This window comes from Lepisosteus oculatus, chromosome 12 (assembly GCF_040954835.1).
Source record: "Lepisosteus oculatus isolate fLepOcu1 chromosome 12, fLepOcu1.hap2, whole genome shotgun sequence".
NCBI classification, from domain to species: Eukaryota; Metazoa; Chordata; class Actinopteri; order Semionotiformes; family Lepisosteidae; genus Lepisosteus; species Lepisosteus oculatus.
In genome coordinates, this window is record NC_090707.1 from 26,998,537 (window position 1) to 27,021,232 (window position 22,696).

At 35.9% G+C, this 22,696-nt stretch overlaps 1 protein-coding gene across 1 annotated transcript in view; it reads left to right on the plus strand.

Moving 5' to 3' along the window:
• The window catches only part of atic (5-aminoimidazole-4-carboxamide ribonucleotide formyltransferase/IMP cyclohydrolase), a 94,511-nt gene that overhangs the window by 26,591 nt on the left and 45,224 nt on the right, over positions 1-22,696 (plus strand). The window contains exons 6-7 of the mRNA XM_006636665.3: positions 4,468-4,619; positions 17,436-17,592. Of these exons, the coding sequence (XP_006636728.1) occupies positions 4,468-4,619; positions 17,436-17,592 (309 nt within the window). The remainder of the gene's footprint in view (positions 1-4,467; positions 4,620-17,435; positions 17,593-22,696) is intronic.

Sequence of the window (22,696 nt, forward strand, 5' to 3'; positions counted from 1 at the left end):
AATTCTAGATCGTGCTGTCACACTTCAGTTACATAACCACCTCATGACAAACAACCTTTTCGAACCCCTCCAATCTGGCTTCTGTCAATTCACAGCACAGAAACCGCCCCGGTCAATGTCACCAACGATCTCCTAATAGCTTCTGATTTTGGTTCTCTTTCCATACTCATCCTTCTTGATCTCAGTGCTGCCTTTGACACTGTTGACCATAACATCTTACTTTCTCGTCTTGAGACTGTGTTTGGAGTTTCTGACACTGCCCTCAAATGGTTTAAATCTTACCTCACTGATCGCTGTCACTTTGTCTCTCTCAATGGGTACATGTCTGAAATTGGTCTTGTCAAGTCTGGTGTCCCCCAGGGCTCAATACTGGGCCCCTTGCTCTTCAGCATTTACATGTTCCCACTTGGTCAGCTTTTAAGATCACATGGATGTCAAATATACATCCATACCAAACATGACACTGATGTGGCTGTCTCTATTCTATCTAATTGCATCTCTGACATACAAATTTGGATGACTCAAAACTTCCTTCATTTTAACTGTGACAAGACTGAAGTCACGCTTATTGGTACCCCCATCAACTTCGTAAAGCCAGTCTTGTAACCCTATCTGTAGATGGCTCTGTACTTGAGCTTCAATCAAAATTGAAAAACCTTGGGGTTATATTTGATTCTGGCTTAACATTCGACCCACACGTACAGCATACTGTCAAAACGTCTTTTTTTCCACCTAAGAAATATCGCAAGACTACGCCCTATGCTATCATTAACTGTGGCTGAAAAGCTGATCAACATATTTGTATTCTCTCGAACTGACTACTGTAATGCTCTACGCGCTAGGGTATCTAAATCTACTCTGAACAAACTGCAGTATGTCCAAAATTCAGCAGCCAGAATCCTGACCAGGTCTAGTGCAAGTGTTCACATTACTCCTATCCTGGAGTCCTTGCACTGGCTTCCGGTCAAATTCCGTGTAGACTTTAAAATCCTCATGCCCACCTATAAGGCTCTACATGGCTTGGCACCTCAATACCTGTCTGAACTATTATCACCCTACTCCCCACCTCGCAACCTCCGCTCTTCAAATTCTGCCCTCCTTACTGTCCCCCAAGCCCGTCTATATTGCATGGACGACAGGGCCTTCTCCTGCTATGCCCCCAAGCTCTGGAACTCTTTGCCCAAGGATATCAGAGAGTCACCTTCTCTAAAGTCCTTCAAACCCAGACTCAAAACCTTCTTCTTCAGAAAAGGCTTTACTTAACTGGTTCCATTCTTCACCCCTCTGCTCTTCTTAGTACCACCTTCCACGGTCTCCTCTATTGTTATTGTTGTATTGCTGTAATTGTAATTGTCTTATCTTGTGTATTCTTCTTATTTATTGTTGTAGTCTTCTTATTTATTGTTATTGTCATCCTGTAAAGCACTTTGAGAAGCCACCTTTAAAGGCGCTATATAAAATAAAGTTTTTTATTATTATTATTATATACTTTTCTGCGAATACTCTTATCTGAGTAAACAAAAGCATACTTTTAGAATTTGATTAATAGGGAATATAATATGGTATCGCGCATCTAAAGACATTAATAACGATATAATTATATTAATGTACTGTAGCTCAAATAGTAGTATGATGCACTTTCTCTGCATATGTGTGCTTCAGTTTCACTCCTTTCCACATGATTACGTCTGTGGCGTGATGGCTTAAGCATGTGCCTTATATGTCTTGGGTCGGAGGATCGAACCTAGCTGTTGCCATGAGTTTTCTTTTAACAAATAAACATTTCTTTGAAAAACTAAAATAGCAAATATACTGTCCATAATATTGACATTTTTTATATTTCAAAATATCACATATGTTCGAAGCTAAGTCATTTATTAATAGCAAATAATTTAAAACTGTTACAGATATTATTACTGACAATATTATCAACACTGTATTGAATTTGTTGATGGTTCTAAATATCACGAAATGCATTTTAAACACCTTGACTTGTGAAATTTTTCACAGCCTTTGCATAAAACTATATTAGTTACACACTAACTGGAATACTGGGGGACCGCTGTGTACACATGTTCATAACACGAGACATACTGCTCAATACTGCTTCAAGCGATAGGAACCATAGGAAGCAGAACAGCGCAGTCTCCAATTACCCAGAGTGTAAGCACTGGAATAAATCTGTTTGATATTTGAAACACTTTATTTCCTGTTTTCATTCAGCAGGAAAATTCATATTTTTTACTCAATAGCTTTTTAAAAACAGCACCCATGATGTCCATGATTTTTTTTTACGTAGAAGACTGACACGGCTATATTCGGCTAGTGTGTATTGCCTGTTCAGGGTTCTGTAGCATTCCAGTTTGTTGTGTTTGTACTTGCAAGAATAGCGATTACAAACATTAAAAAAACGTAATCATACTTTTATAAAATATACCGACTTTTTCATGTTTAATGTGTAAGATGCTGTAATACAGTTTAAAATGATTAAAAGTCTAAACAGTATAAAACTTGAATTCTTATTTCTTAATATAACTATCAAGTGGTATTAAATGCAACTTTTTAGTATAGATGACACTTTTCTAAAATTAAAAATAAAAACGATTACAATCTAATCTTTCAACGTGTGATCCCATGAAGAAGTACAATACGCTCATGCTTTGTTTAATGATGGTATGAAAAATAAATCTAAATGATGAGAAAGCTATGCTTAAAGTTAATTGAGGGACTTAGAAAACAAAGATAATGATTTACATTGCATTGTCAGAATGTGAATCAATAAAGGCATTTAATTAAATGCGTTTGCGATATAAGTCAAAATTGGGGTAATGGGGACTCTATTATCAAAACTCGTTCAAATGTGGTTCTTTTGGAAACCTTTTGAAATGTTCCTTGTAACTACACTGCTGTCGCTATTGTAGCAATAGACAAAATGAAACGCTTGGAGTTTGTAATGTAGGGTTTCTATATTTTTCTTTATCTAGTGGTTTCATTAGTGACAAAGGCTAGACCAGCTTGCCTGCTCTGTCCTGAAGCTAGCTGGTGTCTGGGCCACACACACCTCAGGACGTTGACGTCACTGCCTTTCATATGAATCCTTTCAAATGGAAATATTTTGACACTGCGCTCAACAATTTAAGGAAGAACATGAAACACCTGGGATTCAATCAATTAAAAATATTTTTTTTGTAAAAACTGCACCAGGTACTAGATCTCGTTTATAGGTCTGAAGTAGAATTAACAGCTTCAGATTTAAAAGGTTATTAATAATGTCTTCAGTGTCGCATTAACATTGGAATGTTCTTCCAAGTGTAAAAAGAGGCGATACATGTGTCTCCTCTATAAAGTTTCAGTTTACAGACCATCCAAGATTATTTTTTTATGAAGAATATCTTCCATATCGCATGAGGTCCCTGCTATTCACACGGAAAGCTGGTGACGTCACTGTACTGGCAAGCCGGCTCGCATGACCTGTAATGTCGGCCGTATGCGTTACAATATATTTAGATCTTTAAATTAATATTGTTATTAATTTCTTTAGCCTCACAACATTGTCCAATAATGCTCTTCTTGTATCTTATTTTTAGTTAAGCAGGATTTGAGCTACAGACCATGAAAAAACAGCGTTCACTTTTTTCTGTCTTTCTCACCTGCTGTGATTCTGGTGTTAATAAAACACATTTACAAAGAAAGTGGAATACAGTAATACCAGCTATTTAAGTACATATACAGCATTTAGTTTCTGCATTGAAAAAAGTGGGTGGATAAAACAGTTCTTTGTTTTCAGGAGTAAATTTTGTCTGGCTTTTTGTCCATTTTTATCATAACAGTTAAACCCACCATATGTTCTTCATTCCCATATCTAAATTTTTATTTTCTTAAGAACTATTAATATGTCCTAATATTACAGATGCCTGAGACAAAACATCTCTTCATTTTGATCTGTCAGCTATACAGTTCATATTGGCATTTATACTTGTGCCCAAATAATATGAAAGTCAGTATCAACAGCGAGGAGGTTAAAGTCTGTTTTGACTTGCCCTAGTGCAGTTTGAGTTCTGTGGTAACATTTGAGCGTGGGTCATGTCACTGGCTGACTTTGACTGGGATATTCCTAGGTTCACACAGTAGAGTAGGAGCCAGTTGGTCAGAGGTCTTTGAGTGAGATAGTGGCGCCCCTTTGGATGCTTGCAGGCATTCTGAATCAGTACTGAACATCCATCAAGGGACTGTGGCACCTGTAAAGCATTAAAAGATGAATGACTTGAAGACAGGCAGTTCAGAACATCTGGATTACACTTTTTTATTTCTGCCTGTGTGCTCTTGTGGGATCATAGTTGAGACCTGGGACATGGATAAAAAATGTTTTGCCAATGATAAATTTGTTGAACCAGTTTTAATGCATTTCCTTTTCAGGATGAAGTTTGATTATAATATCTTTGGTATTCCATCTCCTTCATGGTTCAGGTGGCGTTACTCTGCTGCGTGCTGCAGCGAAGAACCATGTCCGTGTGACCATTGTGTGTGATCCCAGCGATTACAACATGGTTGTAAAGGAGATGATTAGTTCTGAAACCAAGGACACAAGTCTGGAGACTCGGAAAATGTTGGCTTTGAAGGTAATTATGGAATTATAGATTTGATCTGAAATGTAAACTAAGAGACTGGTATCCACAGGAAACAGAACTGGAAAGGCCTGGCCTCCATCTAAGTATTCATTATCCTATAATGTTGCTGAAACAATGTTTGCAGTTGTAACTTTTATATCAGCTGCACATTTTACATGCTTCATAGCTATAGCACTGTTTACAATGGAGAGGAGGACATTTGGCCCTTCTGGCTCACCTGATTGCTAGTAAGTATTCTCATTTTCTTCAGCTTTTTTTAAAAGAAAATTGGTAACGAATTTGACATTGTGGCTTGGTAGGTTTTTCCACACTCCCAGAACCTGTTATGTGAAACGTTCCCATTTTAATGCGACGTGGTAAAACGTGGTTTTAATTTTAAAACCACAACCCTGGGGATCCACTAAAATAAGTCCATCGGATTACTTTTGTAGGTACCTATAAGGATTTTGAATGCTTGAATCAGGTCTCCTTGTCGCCTTCTCCGTCCTAATCCTGAAGCTTAGGACATTCCTTTTCAGCCCTAGAATATACCTCGATGTTCTTTTTTTAAATGGATTCCAGAGCAGCAGCATTTTTGTATTGAGGTGGCAAAGTACAAGGTATTTTAAATGAAGTCTTATGCATTTCACAATCTTAATATAACTTTTCTTAATATTCACTTAAACATCCTAACATTTTATTTGCATATTTATTACTTCCCTACATAACTCTTTCTATTGCTCTTGAAGTAGATAAGTCAAGCTCAGGCTTTTCCAATTTTATTTATTAACCTTTTAAAGATATAACACTTTAAATTTCTTGTTCAGCTTCTTCACAGTTTGCTAATTCTGCTAAATTGGTATCTAATTCGAACTTGAGTAGGTTCTAGAGGACAGCAGTTCAGCAAATTGGTGTGGTGCACTATAACTATTCTATGCAGATTACACAGCAGTCCGGACTAATTCAATATAAACCCTGATTTAAAAATGGCCACAAACATAAAGAACTTTTGGAACCTTATGATTAGAAACATAATCAAAGTCTCCTGTTTCCAAAAACGAGTCTAGTTTCTTTTTAGAAAAAATAGAGATCAAATGTCAGTAATTGAAAAAATTAAATTTAAAAATGTTGAAAATATGATCCGGATGTTAAAATAGTGTAACCACTTTGCAAAAAAAGAGGCTGTTTTTAAAGATGCAGCAACTCATAATGTGTGCTATTTCTTCCAAATGTGGTAAAAGTAGCACATTGTGTTGTAGTATGTAATTCACTTGCTGTCTATTGCGATAAACGTGTACTTTTTAGAATCTGCTTAATAGGGAAAATTAAAATGGAGTTGTGTAACTAAATAAATTAATAATGATATTAACTTAAGGATCTTAATATATTTATATAGCTGGTAGTAGTACCATATTCTACTTTCTTCGTAAATATATGCATCAATTTCTTTGACTCATTCACTTGTGATTATTTTGGAAAGATTTTGGCATGTTCGTTCCGGCTACTGTTTGTTACTGAGCTGTGCTTTGGTAAAGTGGGCTAAGTGCTTCCCTATTTCCCAGAAGGTTCTGTGTTCAGTTACTGCTCAGGGTAAAAGTTTTATCTTTAACAAGTAGACTCCTAAAAATAAAATTGTAAGTAACGTGCACTCTATTGACATTTTTTATTTTTATACATCACAATGTGTTAAATGTTAAAATGATATTGATAAACATTAGTTAACAAAGTTTAATACGGTCACCGGTGGCAGTAAAAACCATTTCAACCGGTTTAATTCTATTCAGAATACTTTATCCCAGGTGGGCAATTTAAGACAAGCCTTAAAATTAATTCCTATATATTATAATTATACTCCAGAATAATAAATTGGTATTAAAAAGACCACTGAAACCAAAGTTCAATGTCTCTGATCATTAATAACAATATTAATTTATTTATAATTAATGATTCCAAATTGTTTGCATTTTGTTCAGGGTGATTTGTCACTGTTTTCACAACCTTGTTTTCTTATTGAAATAGTTGAAGTAGGTAGCTGCGTCAGCATGCGTAGACTGCAAAGGAACAGGTAACAGGTTTATTCCATGCTGAAAAGAAAGGAAATACAACGTGTGGAGCCTTCAGGTGAAGAAGGCATGGAATAAACCTGTTACCTGTTCTTTCTTATTAAAATGCCTATTTTTGAGAGACAGTGTTTCAGATGTCAATAACTTTTTGAACAAATAAACAGAGCCTTTAAACCACAGGCATTTTAAAGATCATGATTTGTGACATTTTTCACAACTTCTGTTTAAACGATATCCAGTACCTGGTTGCATTTTTAGGAACTTTAGTTTGAATAAAGTGGATCTCAGGTGTAAACGAGTTTATAATGTGAGAATTACTATTCAAAAGCTAATCTATGTATGCAAAACAGCTTTTTCCAATTATGAATTTAAGCTGTATACTCTTTAGACTTTTATTAATTTTAAATTGTGTATTACAGCATGTTAATCATTAAACATTAGGAAGTCAGTATATTTTATAAAAGCAAGATAGCTCAGTTGGACAAAAGTTCACAACCTTTCACCTTCATCATAAATATTTTATGCATCAAAGTCTTTAACTTGGTAAGTTAAATGGGTTCTGGTTTTAACGTGCTTGCTCTAACATTATTAAGCTTATATTCTGTACTTCATAGGTTATAATGCTTTATCCTTTTCTAAGAATACATAGTAAGAACACCACTTGCTGTTATTGTAAGAAGATAAATGTTGTAATGATTTAACATCACTTGATAGTTAAATTAATATTGAATCATGTAACTAAACAGCTAAAGTATCACAAGTGGACATTTCTGAAACATTTTGACATCCGTTTCTTTTTAAAAAGCTTTTATTGTCCTTGTAGTGGTAATGGACAAAGCACTGCACCCAGTGGTTCAAAGTGCAATCCGAGTATTACTTTGTTTCTTATATACAAATGCAGCCATTCAAAACGAGCGAGATACGCTGTGGTACAACGTGGTGGGCGTGTCACATCATTATGCTTTATATCATGTTATAGTGCATTATACCGCATGCAAATTAGATTGTTAATAGTATCCGGAATCACCTTGTAAAGCTCATAAAGCTTAACCTCTCATGTACAGCATTTGAGCTGTCACCAGAGAACACACGGTTTTGAATTCTGGTCAATACTGAAGGACAATCTTTATTCAGTTAAGAATTTAAGTTGTATACTCTTTAAACTTTTAATTTTAAGCTGTGTATTACAGCATGTTAACCATTAAACATTTAAAAGTTGGTATTTTATAAAAGCAAGGTTCCTCGGTTGGACATAAATATTTTAATTATGCAGAAATATTTTATGCATCAAAGTCTTTACCGAAGATATTACTAATAGTATTAATAATGAATGACCTTGGACAAGCTGTAAGCTCAAAGTATTACCCTGGTCCACTTTCTTTGTTACCGTCTTTGTAAGCGAAAAGACTTTATTTTTTCTTTGACAAAAAGTAACACCACAGCATTTCATTGATCCGATCATGTATTTGTTTCCAGTCATACAAAGTAAGTTTAGTAAATCTCCGATTTACCATGCCTTTCACATGCTCATAAATGATATAAATTTAGGAACATTAACATCTTACTGTATGTAAACTGTATTGTATATGGCTGGAGAAAGTATTCCAATTTCTCCCTAAACATTTTAAGCATCAAAGCCTTACATGTGGTTATTTTGGAAACGTTTTTACGTGCTCCTTCTGACCATATTAAGTTTATATACTTTGTGAAAAGTGATAGTGTTTGAACTTTTTCTGTGAATTCGCTTGTTATCAGCATAAACAAAAGCATACTTTTAGAATTTGATTAACAGGGAATATAATATGGAATCACATATCTAAAGAAATTAATAACGATATAATTATATTCATGTACTGCAGAATAAACTGTAGAGTTAGTTAATGCAACACGGAAGATAGTATTAATAATGTAGCGCTTTCAGGCACCAGCTGGGGAATTGAACCCGGGCCTCCAGCATCACTGAACAGGGAAGCAGCCAGTCGAGCTACAGTGTGCTCTGCCTTCAACCCTGACGGGTCCCTCCTATTCATATGAAACATAGTGATGTCACCTCCCTGGCAAGCCCTCATCAAACTTTAACTCGTTCAGAGTGCCCTACATTACAAACTCTAAGTGTTTCATTATGAGGTGAAGACACTCACACCCGAAGAAGGCTTAACAGCCGAAACGTTCATTTCTTTTCAGCATGGAATAAACCTATTACTTGTTCCTTTGCAGACTACGCAAGATGACGCAGCTACCCACCAAAAGTAGTTACAGTACAGATGCAGCCATTCAAAATGCGCGGGTGATACCGCATTATTTTCCGGTACGCTGTACGCAGTCTACCGCGAGTTACCGTAAATACCGCGAGTTACCGGTAAATACCGCTAGCAAAATAATAGTATCCGGAATTTCCGCAAGGTGGAGCTAATAAAGCTCAACCTCTCATGTTTGAGCTGTCGCAATCAAAGTCTTTAACGAAGATATTACTAATAGTATTAATAATGAATGACCTTGGACAAGCTGTAAGTGTAAACTCAAAGTATTGCCCTGGTCCGCATTCTTTTTTTCATTGACCGTCTTTGTAAAAGTAACACCACAGCATTTTGCAATCACGCATTTGTTTCCAATCATGCAAAGTACAGTAATTTTTGAGAATCCATTCACCATGCCTTTCACATGCTCATAAAAGAGATTGATTTAGGAACATAAACATATTACCGTATGCAAACTGTACTGTATACAGTATGTATATGTATATTTAACGTCTTAATTGTGCCCGTTTAAGTATTGAATATTTATATGGAATTTTGCCACTGAAGGGAAATCCTAGTGCCTGAACATAAAAAGAATAGGAGCATACTGCAACACGTGTGAAGGCCATAAACAATATTAATTTTGGAACATAAACATACAGTATATGGCTGGTCTCGGTACTTTAAAGAAAACATACACGAAACATGGTTTCATTATGACCAGAATCGGTCTTGAGATATTTTTAACTTGATTTACAGTATTTGAGAGGTATGTCTTGACACCGATACTACAGTGCTTAAGTACTGCTCACGTATATGTTTCTAGGTTTATATTATGCATTTCATATGGTCAAATTACTTTTGAGAAACTGATAAGAAGCGCGAAACGGTATGCCCAGGGCGTTTTAGTTTTCGTTTTGTTTTAATGCAGTGCGGGGACTCTGCTTTAATTATATCGCCGTGGATTGATTAGAAATATCAAGTACATACAAGTCATTTTTTAAATGTTGTAGTTCGTCTTGTAAAAATGTTACGAGTACATCATCTGTCAACAAATACACAGGTTCTGTTTCCATATTGTGGATTTTGGTTACGTAATATTTTCTAATTTCACGTTGTGAATATATGATTTGGGCAAACAGAGCTGCAAAGAAGTACATCATGGGTTTTGTTTTTTTTTGCAGTTTTATCTAGAACAAGCGATGCTTAAACCTTTGTCTGATTCTTGTGAAACTATCCACACGACAGTTACCTAGGAGTTGACTTCAGTGATGTCACTGATGGGATGTTTCTAAAAATCCATCCACTGTAAAACGCCTTCTCCAGTTGTCCTGCATATGTATTCGCTAATGAAGCTGTGTGTTCTGAGCCTGGATCTCTACATTTCTGTATGAACCAGCTTAGAGGGCTAAAGACAGCTTGTGTTTAAATTGAGTGTAAGGTAATTTATGCTTCTAAAGTCATGGTCAGCATTTATTATTGTACTGTGCTGTAAACTTGTTCTGTGCCTAATTACATTATTTTATAGCTTTATCAAATCTGTACATTGTCTGTCGATAATGTTTCTGTAGTGCTTTTTCAGCATTCAGCATGTGACCGCGCCGGTGGCGCTGTGGGTTAGGTTCCTGACTCCCATGTCATACGGTCTGTGATCGAATCCCATGGAACTATGACTTTATTTTTTAACAAACATTTCTTTGAAAAAATGAAACGTTTCCCTTGGTCAGAAATTAAAAAAACCTCACTCGCACCAAACAAATTTATATTTCTAAATATCACAATATGATCGAACTTAAGTCTTTTTAATAACAATGAATAGTCACCTATGCGTTACAAAATAAACATTTATATTGATTTGAATCGCGTTTTGATTTAAATCGTGAACGCGTGTTTAAATATATGTGTTTAAAGGTGATATACTGTATAAAAGCGATATAAAATTTATCGTTTATGGCCTTCACACGCGTTACAGTATGCTCCTATTCTTTTTATGCTCAGCTACTAAGATTTCCCTTCAGTGGTAAGATACCATATGAATATTCAATACTACAACGGGCACAGTAAAGACGTTTACTGTAAATCTTTCTATGACAGACCAACGGACCACGAGTGCCCCTGTCGGTCAACCAATCACGTACCGCGGTACCCCGTGTAATTGACGCCGTAGCCAATTACCTCCGGTACGTGACTGTACCGCGCACTTTGAATGGCTGCATCTGTATATGTATTGCAAGGCACTCTGTATTATTAATAGACACTCTGACTCAAGTGTTGTACAGTGATAATAGACGTGGGTAATGTCATCCCCATTAAACAATGTGCTTATTGCGTAAATCCTGCTAAACTAAAAATTAGACGCAAGAAGAGTATTATTGGAAAATGTTGTGAGGGTTTGGCGGAATTTCTCTGTAAACTGAAGAGTTATAGAGGAGACGCGTATCACCTCTTTTTACACTTGTAAAAAATAACATTCCACTCAGTGGGCGATGCATTGTTATCTCAATCACCTGCTTAATTCGTTTTACACCACGGGAAGATGGGAATGTGATTGTACTGTATCTGTACGGAATGTGTGTTGCCTTTTCAAAATTAAAGTGTTTAAAATGTATAATTAAAATAAAAAAACGTCAGGCTTACACAAAGATTCTAAGATGATCACAAGGAAGTGTATTACATGTCTAATGGTCTTAACCCCATTACCCCCATTTTGATTAAAATCGCAAATGCATGTTTAATTAAATGCCTTTATTAATTCACAATCTGGCAATGCAACAGATGGTGCATAATTGCTCATCAATCAAAACCCTGAGTTTCCCCGAGTGTCAGAAAAAAATAATTAGCTCACTGATACGTTTATGTAGGGGTTGTGATCTTTAAAATGGATTTGGTTTGAAGGCTTTCTGTGTTTCCCTTGCGAAGATATGGACATAAGAATATTAGTGCATGGTCAAATATATGGCATAGAAATGACAAAGTGAAGGCTGTGAAAACATTCACAATGTACTTTATACACAAAGCAAGTGTTCTCACAACTCTAGGAGGTTTTGTGAAAACCCTACTTCAAGCTAACTTAACCTCGGTAATAAAGCTTTGTTTGATTTCTGAATCCCTTTATTTATGTCCTGTTTTCATTCAGGTAAAGGTAAACTATATACATAATACTGCTAACAGCAGGAAAATTCCTATTCTTTACTCAGCAGCCTATAAAAAACAGCACCCATGATGTTCAAACCGATTTTTTACACAGAAGACTGACACAGCTTTGCATTGTAAATCTCTCTAATAAAACATTTGGCAGTCTGTCCATGGGGGGAAGGAGGACTGTCTTTCATTGGAAGGTTCGCCTATTCTACTTTGAAAATGAAGAGGGGGAGGAAAAGTGCCTGTGGTCAAAAATACAGTATGCTTAAGAGCCTTAAAACCGGTTTATTTCCAGGCAATTTAACAGACGCCTCAAGCCTTTGAAAGACTTTTTTAAAAATTAAAATAGCAAATATTATGAACACTATATTGACATTTTTAGAATTTGATTAATAGGGAATATAATATTGAATCGCGTATCTAAAGAAATTAATAACAATATAATTATATTCATATACTGTATATGCTGACAGTTCCCTGGTTTCGTACCCCTGTTATACTTGTATCCAATTGCCACCCCATCAATGACGCGTGCCAGCAGAGAAAAAGACAGACAAAGTGAGAGAGAACGAGCAAGCGCCAGAGAGAGACGAGAGAGCAACACACTGGGGTCTATTTGGGTAGTTACACAGTGCTAGGGTGGCAATTGGATACAAGTATAACAGGGGTGCGAAACCAGGGAACTATTTACAAGAATGCAGGCTATCTCATCACACTGTAATGCCGCAGGGAACTCTAGTTTTTATGTGCTTGCTTTTAACCGAGCGTTTCATAGTCTCTAAGAATAAAATTGATTTAAACTATGCGACACTTATCATTCAACGAGAGCACAAAATATCAAGTTTACACTGTTAACTGGTCAGGAAAGGTTGAATGAAAAGTCATGTCAAGTACAATAATTTGGCGATCAATAATAACAGTTGTAGGACAATGAACAAAAGATAGTGAAAACTTAAGATTTTTAAGGTTAAAACTAAAATTCAGTCTACAAATTAAGGCAAATGAAAAATAAGGATGTTAAAGTGCTAGAGGTATAAAAAGTAAAAAATGCAGATGAGCAAAAAGTTTTAGAAATGGAGCAGGTGTTACTTTGAAATAAACAAACAGAAAAAAGCCATGACTAGACATAGTGCAGAAGAGGGATGCAGGAACACTTGCTTATATATACAATAAAATCACAGAAAGGTGTATTGCAAAAGAACATGCAAACATGAAATAGATTTGGCAGAGAGTGAGGAATCAGAAAATTAGCATCCATAAAAAACGGCAGTTCTGTCAGTGAACATGGTCTCACAGAGGGCTTCTCAGATTGTTGGGCATTCATGTAGATTGCCAGGTGAAAGGATTTGTAAATGTATTTTGTTAAAGCAAGTCAGTTTTTTGCAAGAGAAAAAATAGATTCGAAGGTGAAACTGTACTTGTCCCTGCCTTAAGTCAGTGCTGATGCTGATGCATTGGCTTGATTGAAGGCACACATGAAAGAAATGCCACATCTTTCCAAAGTGGGCAGAAAGTTCATGTGCAACAAAGCTGCAAGCATGCCTTCTAAAAGGGTGTTTAGTACAAGTGGCCACATCTTATCCCCTCAGAGGTCAAGACTGTCAGAAAATTAGCACGCATAAAAAACAGCAATTCTGTCAGAGAGCCTTATATGAATGAATAGCAAACATGGTTTCATGGAGATTCTCAGATAGTTGGGCATTCGGGCAGATTGCCAGGCGAAAGGATCTGTAAATATTTATATTTTGTTAAAGCAAGTCAGGTTTTTGCAATGCATAAAATACATTTTTCCAAGAAAGTTTAGCTTTTGTCACTAATGAAACCACTAAATAAAGACAGAAATATAGAAATTTAATTTATTTTTTAATTCCATTTTGGTAGCAGGATGAACTGTCAGGCTGAGCTAAATGCTAAATGTTTTGTTGCAGAGTTGCTGCAAGATGTTAACAGTGAAAACGGGTATTTCGAAATGACTAATTTTAAGAATAAGATTTTCAGAATAATTATAAATCTAGTAGGATAGAGAAAGTAAAGAAAATACGTTAGATTGATCAGATGAGTATGCAAAGCCATTTAGCAAAGAGGGTGTGGAAAGAGTGACAGCCTAGTATTCTTGTAGATCTTTTTTTATGAACCAAGGAAATTCTGATCATGTTTCTCTATAACAATAATAAAATACTTTATTTTATATAGCACCTTTAAGAGTAACATCTCAAAGCAATACAGTAGGTGTAAAAACAGTTATAAGGACCACAGATTACAAAGTAAACACATATTTAGAAAGACAGTAACATACATAGAAAGACAAGCAGTTAGAAGTCCTACCGAAATTAGAAAATGATGCAGATACAGACACTAAATATGTCTTCTGAAAAAGGTTTTGAGGTTAGATTTAAATTCATTCAGGGTAGGTGACTCTGATATCACTGAGGATACAAATCCATGGCCCTGGGGTGCAGCTAGAGAAGGTCCTGTCACCCACAGAATGTAGATGTTCTTGAGGACAGCTAGAAGACCAGGAGTTGCAAAGGTTGCAAAGTGGGAAGTAAACAGGCAATAAGCCAAATAGATACTGAAAGAGGATGCGTATTTTGAAGTTGACTCGAAACCCGATATGAATCCACTGCAAGGACTTGAAGACAGGTGTAATGCAACCCAATCAGGATTCTGGTTGTCAAATTCTGAACATATTGGAGATTGCTCAGTGTGGATTTTATTACCCCAGTGAACAGGTTGTGCGTTTATTAAATTGTAGAAAAAAACCCTTTCTTGATTTCGCTAGTTCCTAGTTTCTCTAGTTCACTTTAAAAGAAACTATTATTCCACAATGCAGAGTACTATATGGCCAGTATTTACATATGATATTTGTGATTTAAACAAATTAACACTAACAGTTTTGGAGGATTTAAGTTTTGGCTGAGTTATTGCAGGATGTAAGACTAGAGATGAAGGTAGAAAAAATATAATTTAGAGAAAGTTGAGGAATACACTTATAACAAGATCACTTCCTAATAGGGTTAGGCATACCTTTAGATTTTGTGTAGATACTAGCATTGAACTGTGTGTTAAATGCACATGAATTAGGAATGGGCAAACATAGCTGATGCTGATCATAGCTGAAGCCAGCACTATAAAATAATTTAACAAGTAAAAGGGTTTTTCCATGTTGAAAAAAGAAGATGTCGGAAAGGATAATCTGTTTTTTGAGGGAGAAAATGGTAGAAAGCATTGGTTTTCTAGAAAATTGTTTTAGAGGTCTCTTAGTGTTACTCTGGGTGGCATCAGAGTCAACAGAAAAGGTATTAAATTTCAGGCAACATCCTTTAGGGATGATATTATGTCGACGACATCTGTAAAGGAATAGAAGGTGGTTAGAAAGCCTGGTCTTGGAACAGATAGCTGTGAAGAGACGGAATGCTGGTTTTGTGAGAGAAGCGGGCAAGTGGCCCAGGGAGGAAGAAAAGGTATGACGAAGAGATCTAGAAAAAGATCTGAAGGAAGGCATAGTAGGTCGCAGCAGGTGTAGGCTAGGTTCAGGTGGGTAGCTGCATGAGCATGCGTAGGCTGCAAGGGAACAAGTAATAGGTTTATTTCATGCAAAAAAAATCATAATTTTTTTCTTGTTCCTTTGCAGCCTTCGCATGCCGACGCAGGTCCCTCATAAAATAAGTTTAATAAAATAGTTTGTCCTCAGTGAGATGCTGCCATCTCATAGTGGGTTTCTAACACTGTGTAGAGTTCCATCCACACAGTTCCTTTACTTCCATCCATTTTCTCATATCTTTATTCAGTACAGAGGATTTTGATCCTATCCCAGCAAGCAACGGATGCAAAGCAGAATACACCCTGGACATAGCGCCAGTCCATCACAGGACAGACAAACTGACACAAACACACACACACACACACCAGAGCCAGTTTTCCCATAAGCCAATTAACCTACCAGTATGTTTTGGACTGCGAGAGGAAATCATATCACATATATGGAGAAAAAAACATGGAACCCAGAGAGAACATTCAAACTCCACACAAACAGGATGGCAGGAATTGAACCTAGGGCCCCAATGGTGTAAGATAGCAATGCTAACCAGTTCGCCACCATTAAAAATGGATGGATAGCTTAGTTATCTTTCTAGTTCAGTTTTGCATGCATAATTCAATTTTGAAAGCCACTGAGACATCTGGAACTACTGTTGTAATTATGAAAAAAGCATACAAAAAGCATGCTAACAACTGTGCCATCCTATTCCTTAGTTAATGCATTTTATTTTTATAAACATTTAACATTTAACATTTAACATTTGTTGTTAGCAAAATATTTTGAATGCATTTTATCCTATTTTTTCTTATTTTCTTATACTCAGATTTAATATATTTGAACAATGAAAATATATTTTTACAAGATCTGGGGAAAAGTCCAACAATTTAATACAGTGCTAAATTTAATATTAAGTCTCCTAGTAAGTCTTTGGTCTGCGCAGTACTGTATAGTACAATATATTGGACTGTGCAGTAATCTACTGCAGTGTGATATAATTGGTATATAAATATAAATCCACTACAGTGAAATATTTTTTTATAATCAAAATTAAGTTAATTTAGTCTTGTCAATTTTGAGGGACAATCTTTTTCCAATTATAGGTTTTAAGTTGTATACTGTTTAGACTTTAATTTTAAACGGTGTATTGCATGATAAACATACTAATTAAAAAGTAAGTATATTTTTTAAAAGCAAGATTCCTCAGGTGGATATATAAAAATAGTTTATTATTGTACTTTAGCTTGTGAACACAGTTTCATGTGTGGATGTGCATGTGTGGAACAGCAGGAGGTGAGGACCCCGGGGGGGTTTATTGAAAGTGCTGTAATATAATATTAGCAGTGTGCTGTGCATACTGTTCCTTGTTAGTGTCATGCTCAAAAGTCTTTTCACTGCATAAACTGTATATCTTCTTTATTTGGAAATTATTTATGCCTAACTTTTTGTATAGAACATTTCACTTACAAAAAACTTATATGTTTCCTATATAGTAAGAATGTCCATGATAAAAGTTTGTGATGATAACAGAGTTTAATCATTTCATCACCCATATTAATTTATTCCTTTTTCCCTTCATTTATTCCTGTTTTTAATTGTATAATGTTTGCATGCCCAAAGGGGTTGGCAGGCAGTTGACCTTGGACCCCTTGAGGTTTTTATTTGGTTCCTCTCCTCCATTGTCTTTTGCTCTTTTTTGTTCTGTATTCACAACATGTATGGTCACTTGCTTTGTTAAGCGTCTTGAGGCAACCTTGTTGGGAAAGGCCCTATAAAAAATGAATTGAGAGTTTAGAGACTTGGAAATTAATAATCCATGTTTTCTGAAATGTGTGTTTTTTCTTTCTAGGCTTTTACTCACACTGCACAGTATGATGAAGCGATTTCTGATTACTTCAGAAGAGAGTACAGTAAAGGGATATCCCATGTCCCCTTGCGTTATGGAATGAACCCCCATCAGGCACCTGCACAGCTCTACACTGTGCGACCTAAACTTCCCATCTCAGGTATGCAAGACACATGGCCCCATACTGTTGGCCAAATAAATTGTTTGAGTTTGTATTCAATTCAAAATGTGAAAGAGTTACACCAATAAGTAGGCTAATTTTAAAGTTATTATTTTAAGGTTAAGTTTATAACTTAAGGTTTAATAATAAGTTGAATATATTTAATAGACAAAATAGGAAAACAGACTGGCAGTTCTGCAAGACAAATGTTAGGGATTATCCTGCAAATGGCAGAATGTCAATGGCGGTAATCTCAGGCAGTGTACCAATGCCATGTGCAGGCCCAGCGAAGCAAGATGAAATAGGAGATCAACGTGTATAGAAGATGGTGGTCCTTCTGAAATACGTGGGCACTGTACAAACAGGATAGGTTGTACTTTATTTTTGCATAGTTAGGTGAGAGTAATGGGAATAAATACACCAACAAAAACACTTCCAAGACAGAACTGGTGGTGGTGTGGGAGTATACATCAGAGATATAAGAGTATATAGAGCTTTTAAAAGGTGCAGCTATAAAAATACTAGAATTGGACAGTGAGCCTGAAAAAAATATTACAGTAGAGGCAAATAATGCAAAACAGTTTTTCCAGTACTACAACTGTTTAAAATGTTATAAATATTATTTAATATATAGTAAATATATGCTTTAAATAGTTTGTAAGATAGCAGGGAATTAACAGAAGATGATGAAGATGTAGTAAAACATACTAAATGTCTGTTTTAAACATCTGTGTAAAAATATACTAAAAGATGCCCCATGGATAACAGTTAAGCAGTATTAGGTAAATTTAGTATAACTGATATTGAGGTTCAAAAGGCACAAATAAAATGATCAACAAATAAATCACTAGGACCTCATGGTATTTTCCCAGTCCTGCTTAAGGAAATGATATATGTTATTCACAGGAGGTGGAAGAATATTTCAACTCGAAGAAAGGCAAATTGCTGATGTACAGATTTAGCCATTCAAAATGCGCAGTAAAACCCATACCAGGGGTTCTGAGCTATAGATGCCCGTGGTATATGATTCGCTGACCAAAGATGATAGATAGGTCCCAGTTGTGGTGCATTAGATGTTAGAGAAATGATTGCTTCATCTAATCTCTCTACTGTGCATGTTTAAATCTGATTAAATGAATGTTCATCAGATCAGCAGGTTTTTTAGTAATAACATGAATGAATGAACCTCCAGACCATCACCCAGGTACTTGGAAAGGAGGGATTTGTTTCGTGCCAGCCAGTTGGTGTATTATTACCTTGCAGTAGGGGAAGGAAATGGGCTGTAATTTCACTCTCCCATCAGTACACCTTCCCAATATTCACTGATGCAGCTTTAACCAAGTAATTCCTTGAAGAATGTGATTTTTTTGTGTATAAATTATAGAGCTGCCACGATTAATCGATGAAATCGACGAAAAACAATAATGTAGTCATATTTTTTAAATCTACTAATTGCTGCCCTCCCCCTGCCCTCCACATTGTGCGCCATTAATAGGATGCTACCATGCTCTGTACATTATAGGGAATATAATATGGAATTGCTTATCTAAAGAAATTAATAATGATTTCAATTTAAGGATCTAAATATATGTAATTATATAGCTGGTAGTATTACTGTAATCCACTTTCTTTGTAAACACATTTTATTTTTAATTTTACTCATACACACAATTACTTTCGAAACATTTTTAAGACGTTCGTGTGACCATACCAATTTCACCAAGGAAAGGGAAATATACTGTAGAATAAACTGAGTTGCTTTCCGTTTAGGATAGCGACCAGAGTCCCTTATCATATAATGGGATTTCCAACCATTACCAATTCTGAATACTGTAAGTTTTTACTAGAACCTATTAGTCCTACTGTACCAATATAGAAAAGCACATATTAAATTTGAGAAATTTGGTTTCAAAAGTCCTCATATCAATGATGCCTATACTGTTTTCCTCTATGTTCCTAAATCAATATCTTTTATGAGCATGTGAAAGGCATGGTAAATCGGAGATTCTCAAAAATTACTGTACTTTGCATGATTGGAAACAAATGCGATATTGGATCAACTAAATGCTGTGGTGTTACTTTTACAAAGATGGTCAATGAAAAAAAGAATGTGGACCTGGGCATTACAGCTTGTTTACAGTTTACAGCTTGTCCAAGGTCATTCATAATAAATACTATTAGTAATATCTTCAGTAAAGACTTTGATGGCGACAGCTCAAACATGAGAGGTTGAGCTTTATTAGCTCCACCTTGCGTTAATTCCGGATACTATTATTTTTCTTGCGGTAAAGACATTGAAATCTTTCTACGACCGACCAACGCACCACTAGTGCCCCTGTCGGTCAACCAATCACGTAATCACCAGTCACGCGGTATGACGCGTGATGACGTAGACAAATGCCCGCGGTACGTGTTTGTGCTGTGCACTGTGAATGGCTGCATCTGTATTTTATAACATATTCAATGTTAAGTTATATTAACAATTAAGTAAAAACATGAATAAGCAAACGTGAATACTGTCAACTGTTCAGTCGGTTTAATTGAAAACACTTTCTTCAGTGGGGCCATTTAACAGATGCCTCAAGCCTTAAAATCAAATTGTATATATTGTAATTAGAATCGAGAATAACAAAGCGGTATTAAAAATACTACTGAAACTATAATAATGTGTCTGGTCATTATAAACAGTATTAATTTAATAATAATTTCAAACTTCTTGTATCTTTTTCAGAGTAATTTTTTTCTTTGGTTTTCATTAGCTTCGCTTATTAAAATACCTATTTATGAGACACGATGTTTCAGATGTCAGTAACTTTGTGAACAAATAACGCAGAGCCTGCAAGCTACTGGTTTAAAGATCGCGATTTGTGTAAAATTTTGCAGCTTTTATTTAAACTATCAAGTACCTGGTTGCGTTTTTAGAAACCTTAGTTTGAATAAACCGGATCTGAGGTGCAAGTGACTGTATTTAGCGCGAAGGCATTATGCCATTTTTTTAGGCATCAGTTGAAGCCTTCTGAAGTCTCTCAAGAACATAAAAATGTAACATAATATTGTGTGGCATGATGGGCAACAGATTCTTTTAATTTTAAAGAAAATCAAAAATAGGAAACAATAACGCGTGTGCCTCAAATAAACATTGCATGGTTTTAAAACCCATAAAAACGGGTTTAGTTAGAACACGAAAAACAGGTGATTTTTCTTCCTTGTGAGCAGCTTAGAATCTTTGTGTAAGCTGTAAGTTTTTAAAACTTTTTAATTAAACATTTTAAGCACTTTAATTTTGTAAACGCAACACACATTCTGTACAGATACAGTACAGACACATTCTCCTGTCTTCCCGTGGTGTGAAATGAATTAGCAGGTAATTGAGAAAAACGTTCACCTCCCACTGAGCTCAGTCATAGAAGAGGCGGCACCGACTGTATTTCAGACTGTTATGTTACATTTCAATTTTTTATATACATCTAAATAAAGTCAGGCATCAGGTGCATAAACTATTAGTAATCAATAATTAGTATTAAAAATTCGCTCTGTGATAAATTGTTCCACTTCTTCATCTTGTAAAAACATTAATTTGCAAACATGTTAAATCTGACTATAAAAAGTTCACTTTTTTCTGTCTCTACCTACTCTCTCACCCGCTGCAGTTCGGACACAGAATGGTTAAAAATGGGAAAAGGTGAGACAGGCAGAGGGAAGGGGGAGCGGGGAGGCGTCTTCCCACCTCTTTGACTAAAATGCCAAAGAGAAATGGCTTGAGTGACATACAGAGCCGAAAATGTTTGGTGCGTTCTTCTCCACTTTAAAGGTACACTTCTTGTGGAATAATTGTCACCTTGAACGTTTACACACCAGCTAACACACAGAGGCAAACTGAATACAAAATTTACTTGCAAGAATAGCAAACATTACAAACATGGAAAAAAAAAACATACTTGATTTATGCTGTTATACAGATGCAGCCATTCAAAATGGGTGAGGTATTTCGTGGCATACCCCGGTGGGCGTGTCGCGGTATCACGCAGTTCACGTGTGTCACGTGACTAACTATCCGGCGTCGCCTTGTAAAACCGCCAGGGGGAGCTTAACCTCTCATGTACAGCATTTGAGCCTTTAATTTTGAACTGTGTATTACAGCATGTTAATCATCAGTCATTAAAATGTTGGTATATTTTATGAAAGCAAGATTGCTCAGTTGGACAAAAGTACACAACCTACCTTTATCAGAAATATTTATGCATCAAAGCCTTTACTGAAGATATTACTAATAGTATTAATAATGGATGACTTTCGACAAGCTGTATACTCAAAGTATAATTTCTTTAGCACATTTGTACAAGCACTTGGAATCTGTCCAAGCCATACTTTGTCAGGCATTTTGTTTTACTTCAACGGGCATAAAAACTTCCTTGCTTTAAACAGGGCGTTTCATAATTTCTAACTACGAAAATGATTTAAAATGCGACACCTATCATTCAACTAGAGCTTAAAATATCACAAGGAAAAATACACACCGGTATTCCATTTCTCCCTAAACATTGTAAGCTTCGAAGTCTTTAACGTGATACCGGAGTCAACAAGCATACTTTTAGAATTTGATTAAAAGAGAATATAATATGGAATCGCGTATCTCAAGAATTTAATAACGGTATGATCATATCTGTGTACTGCGGCAGGGTTGTGTAGGGCTGTTTCGCCTGCCTGTTCGTGCGAGCTGTCTTGTAGCCTACTGGTCTAGGTGCGTGACTGCCAACTGGCAGTTGTGTGTTCAAATCCAGCTGGTACTGGACTTTTCATTTTTATTTATTTATTTTTTAATCGCGTAACATAAACATATTACCGTATGCAAACTGTACTGTATACAGTATGTATATGTATATTTAATGTCTTAACTGTGCCCGTTTAATTGAATTTAAAAAAATTATTTAATACACGAACATTAAGCTGTTTACATCTTCCGCCTGAGAACAGTCACCCGTTGCTACCCAACGCAGAATGGTGATTGGCTGACACCATCTGACACCCCTCTGATTGGAGAAAAAAGACGTGCTGGTTTGCTATACATACTGTACCAGGAAGAGGATTTCTTTCTATTCAAAAC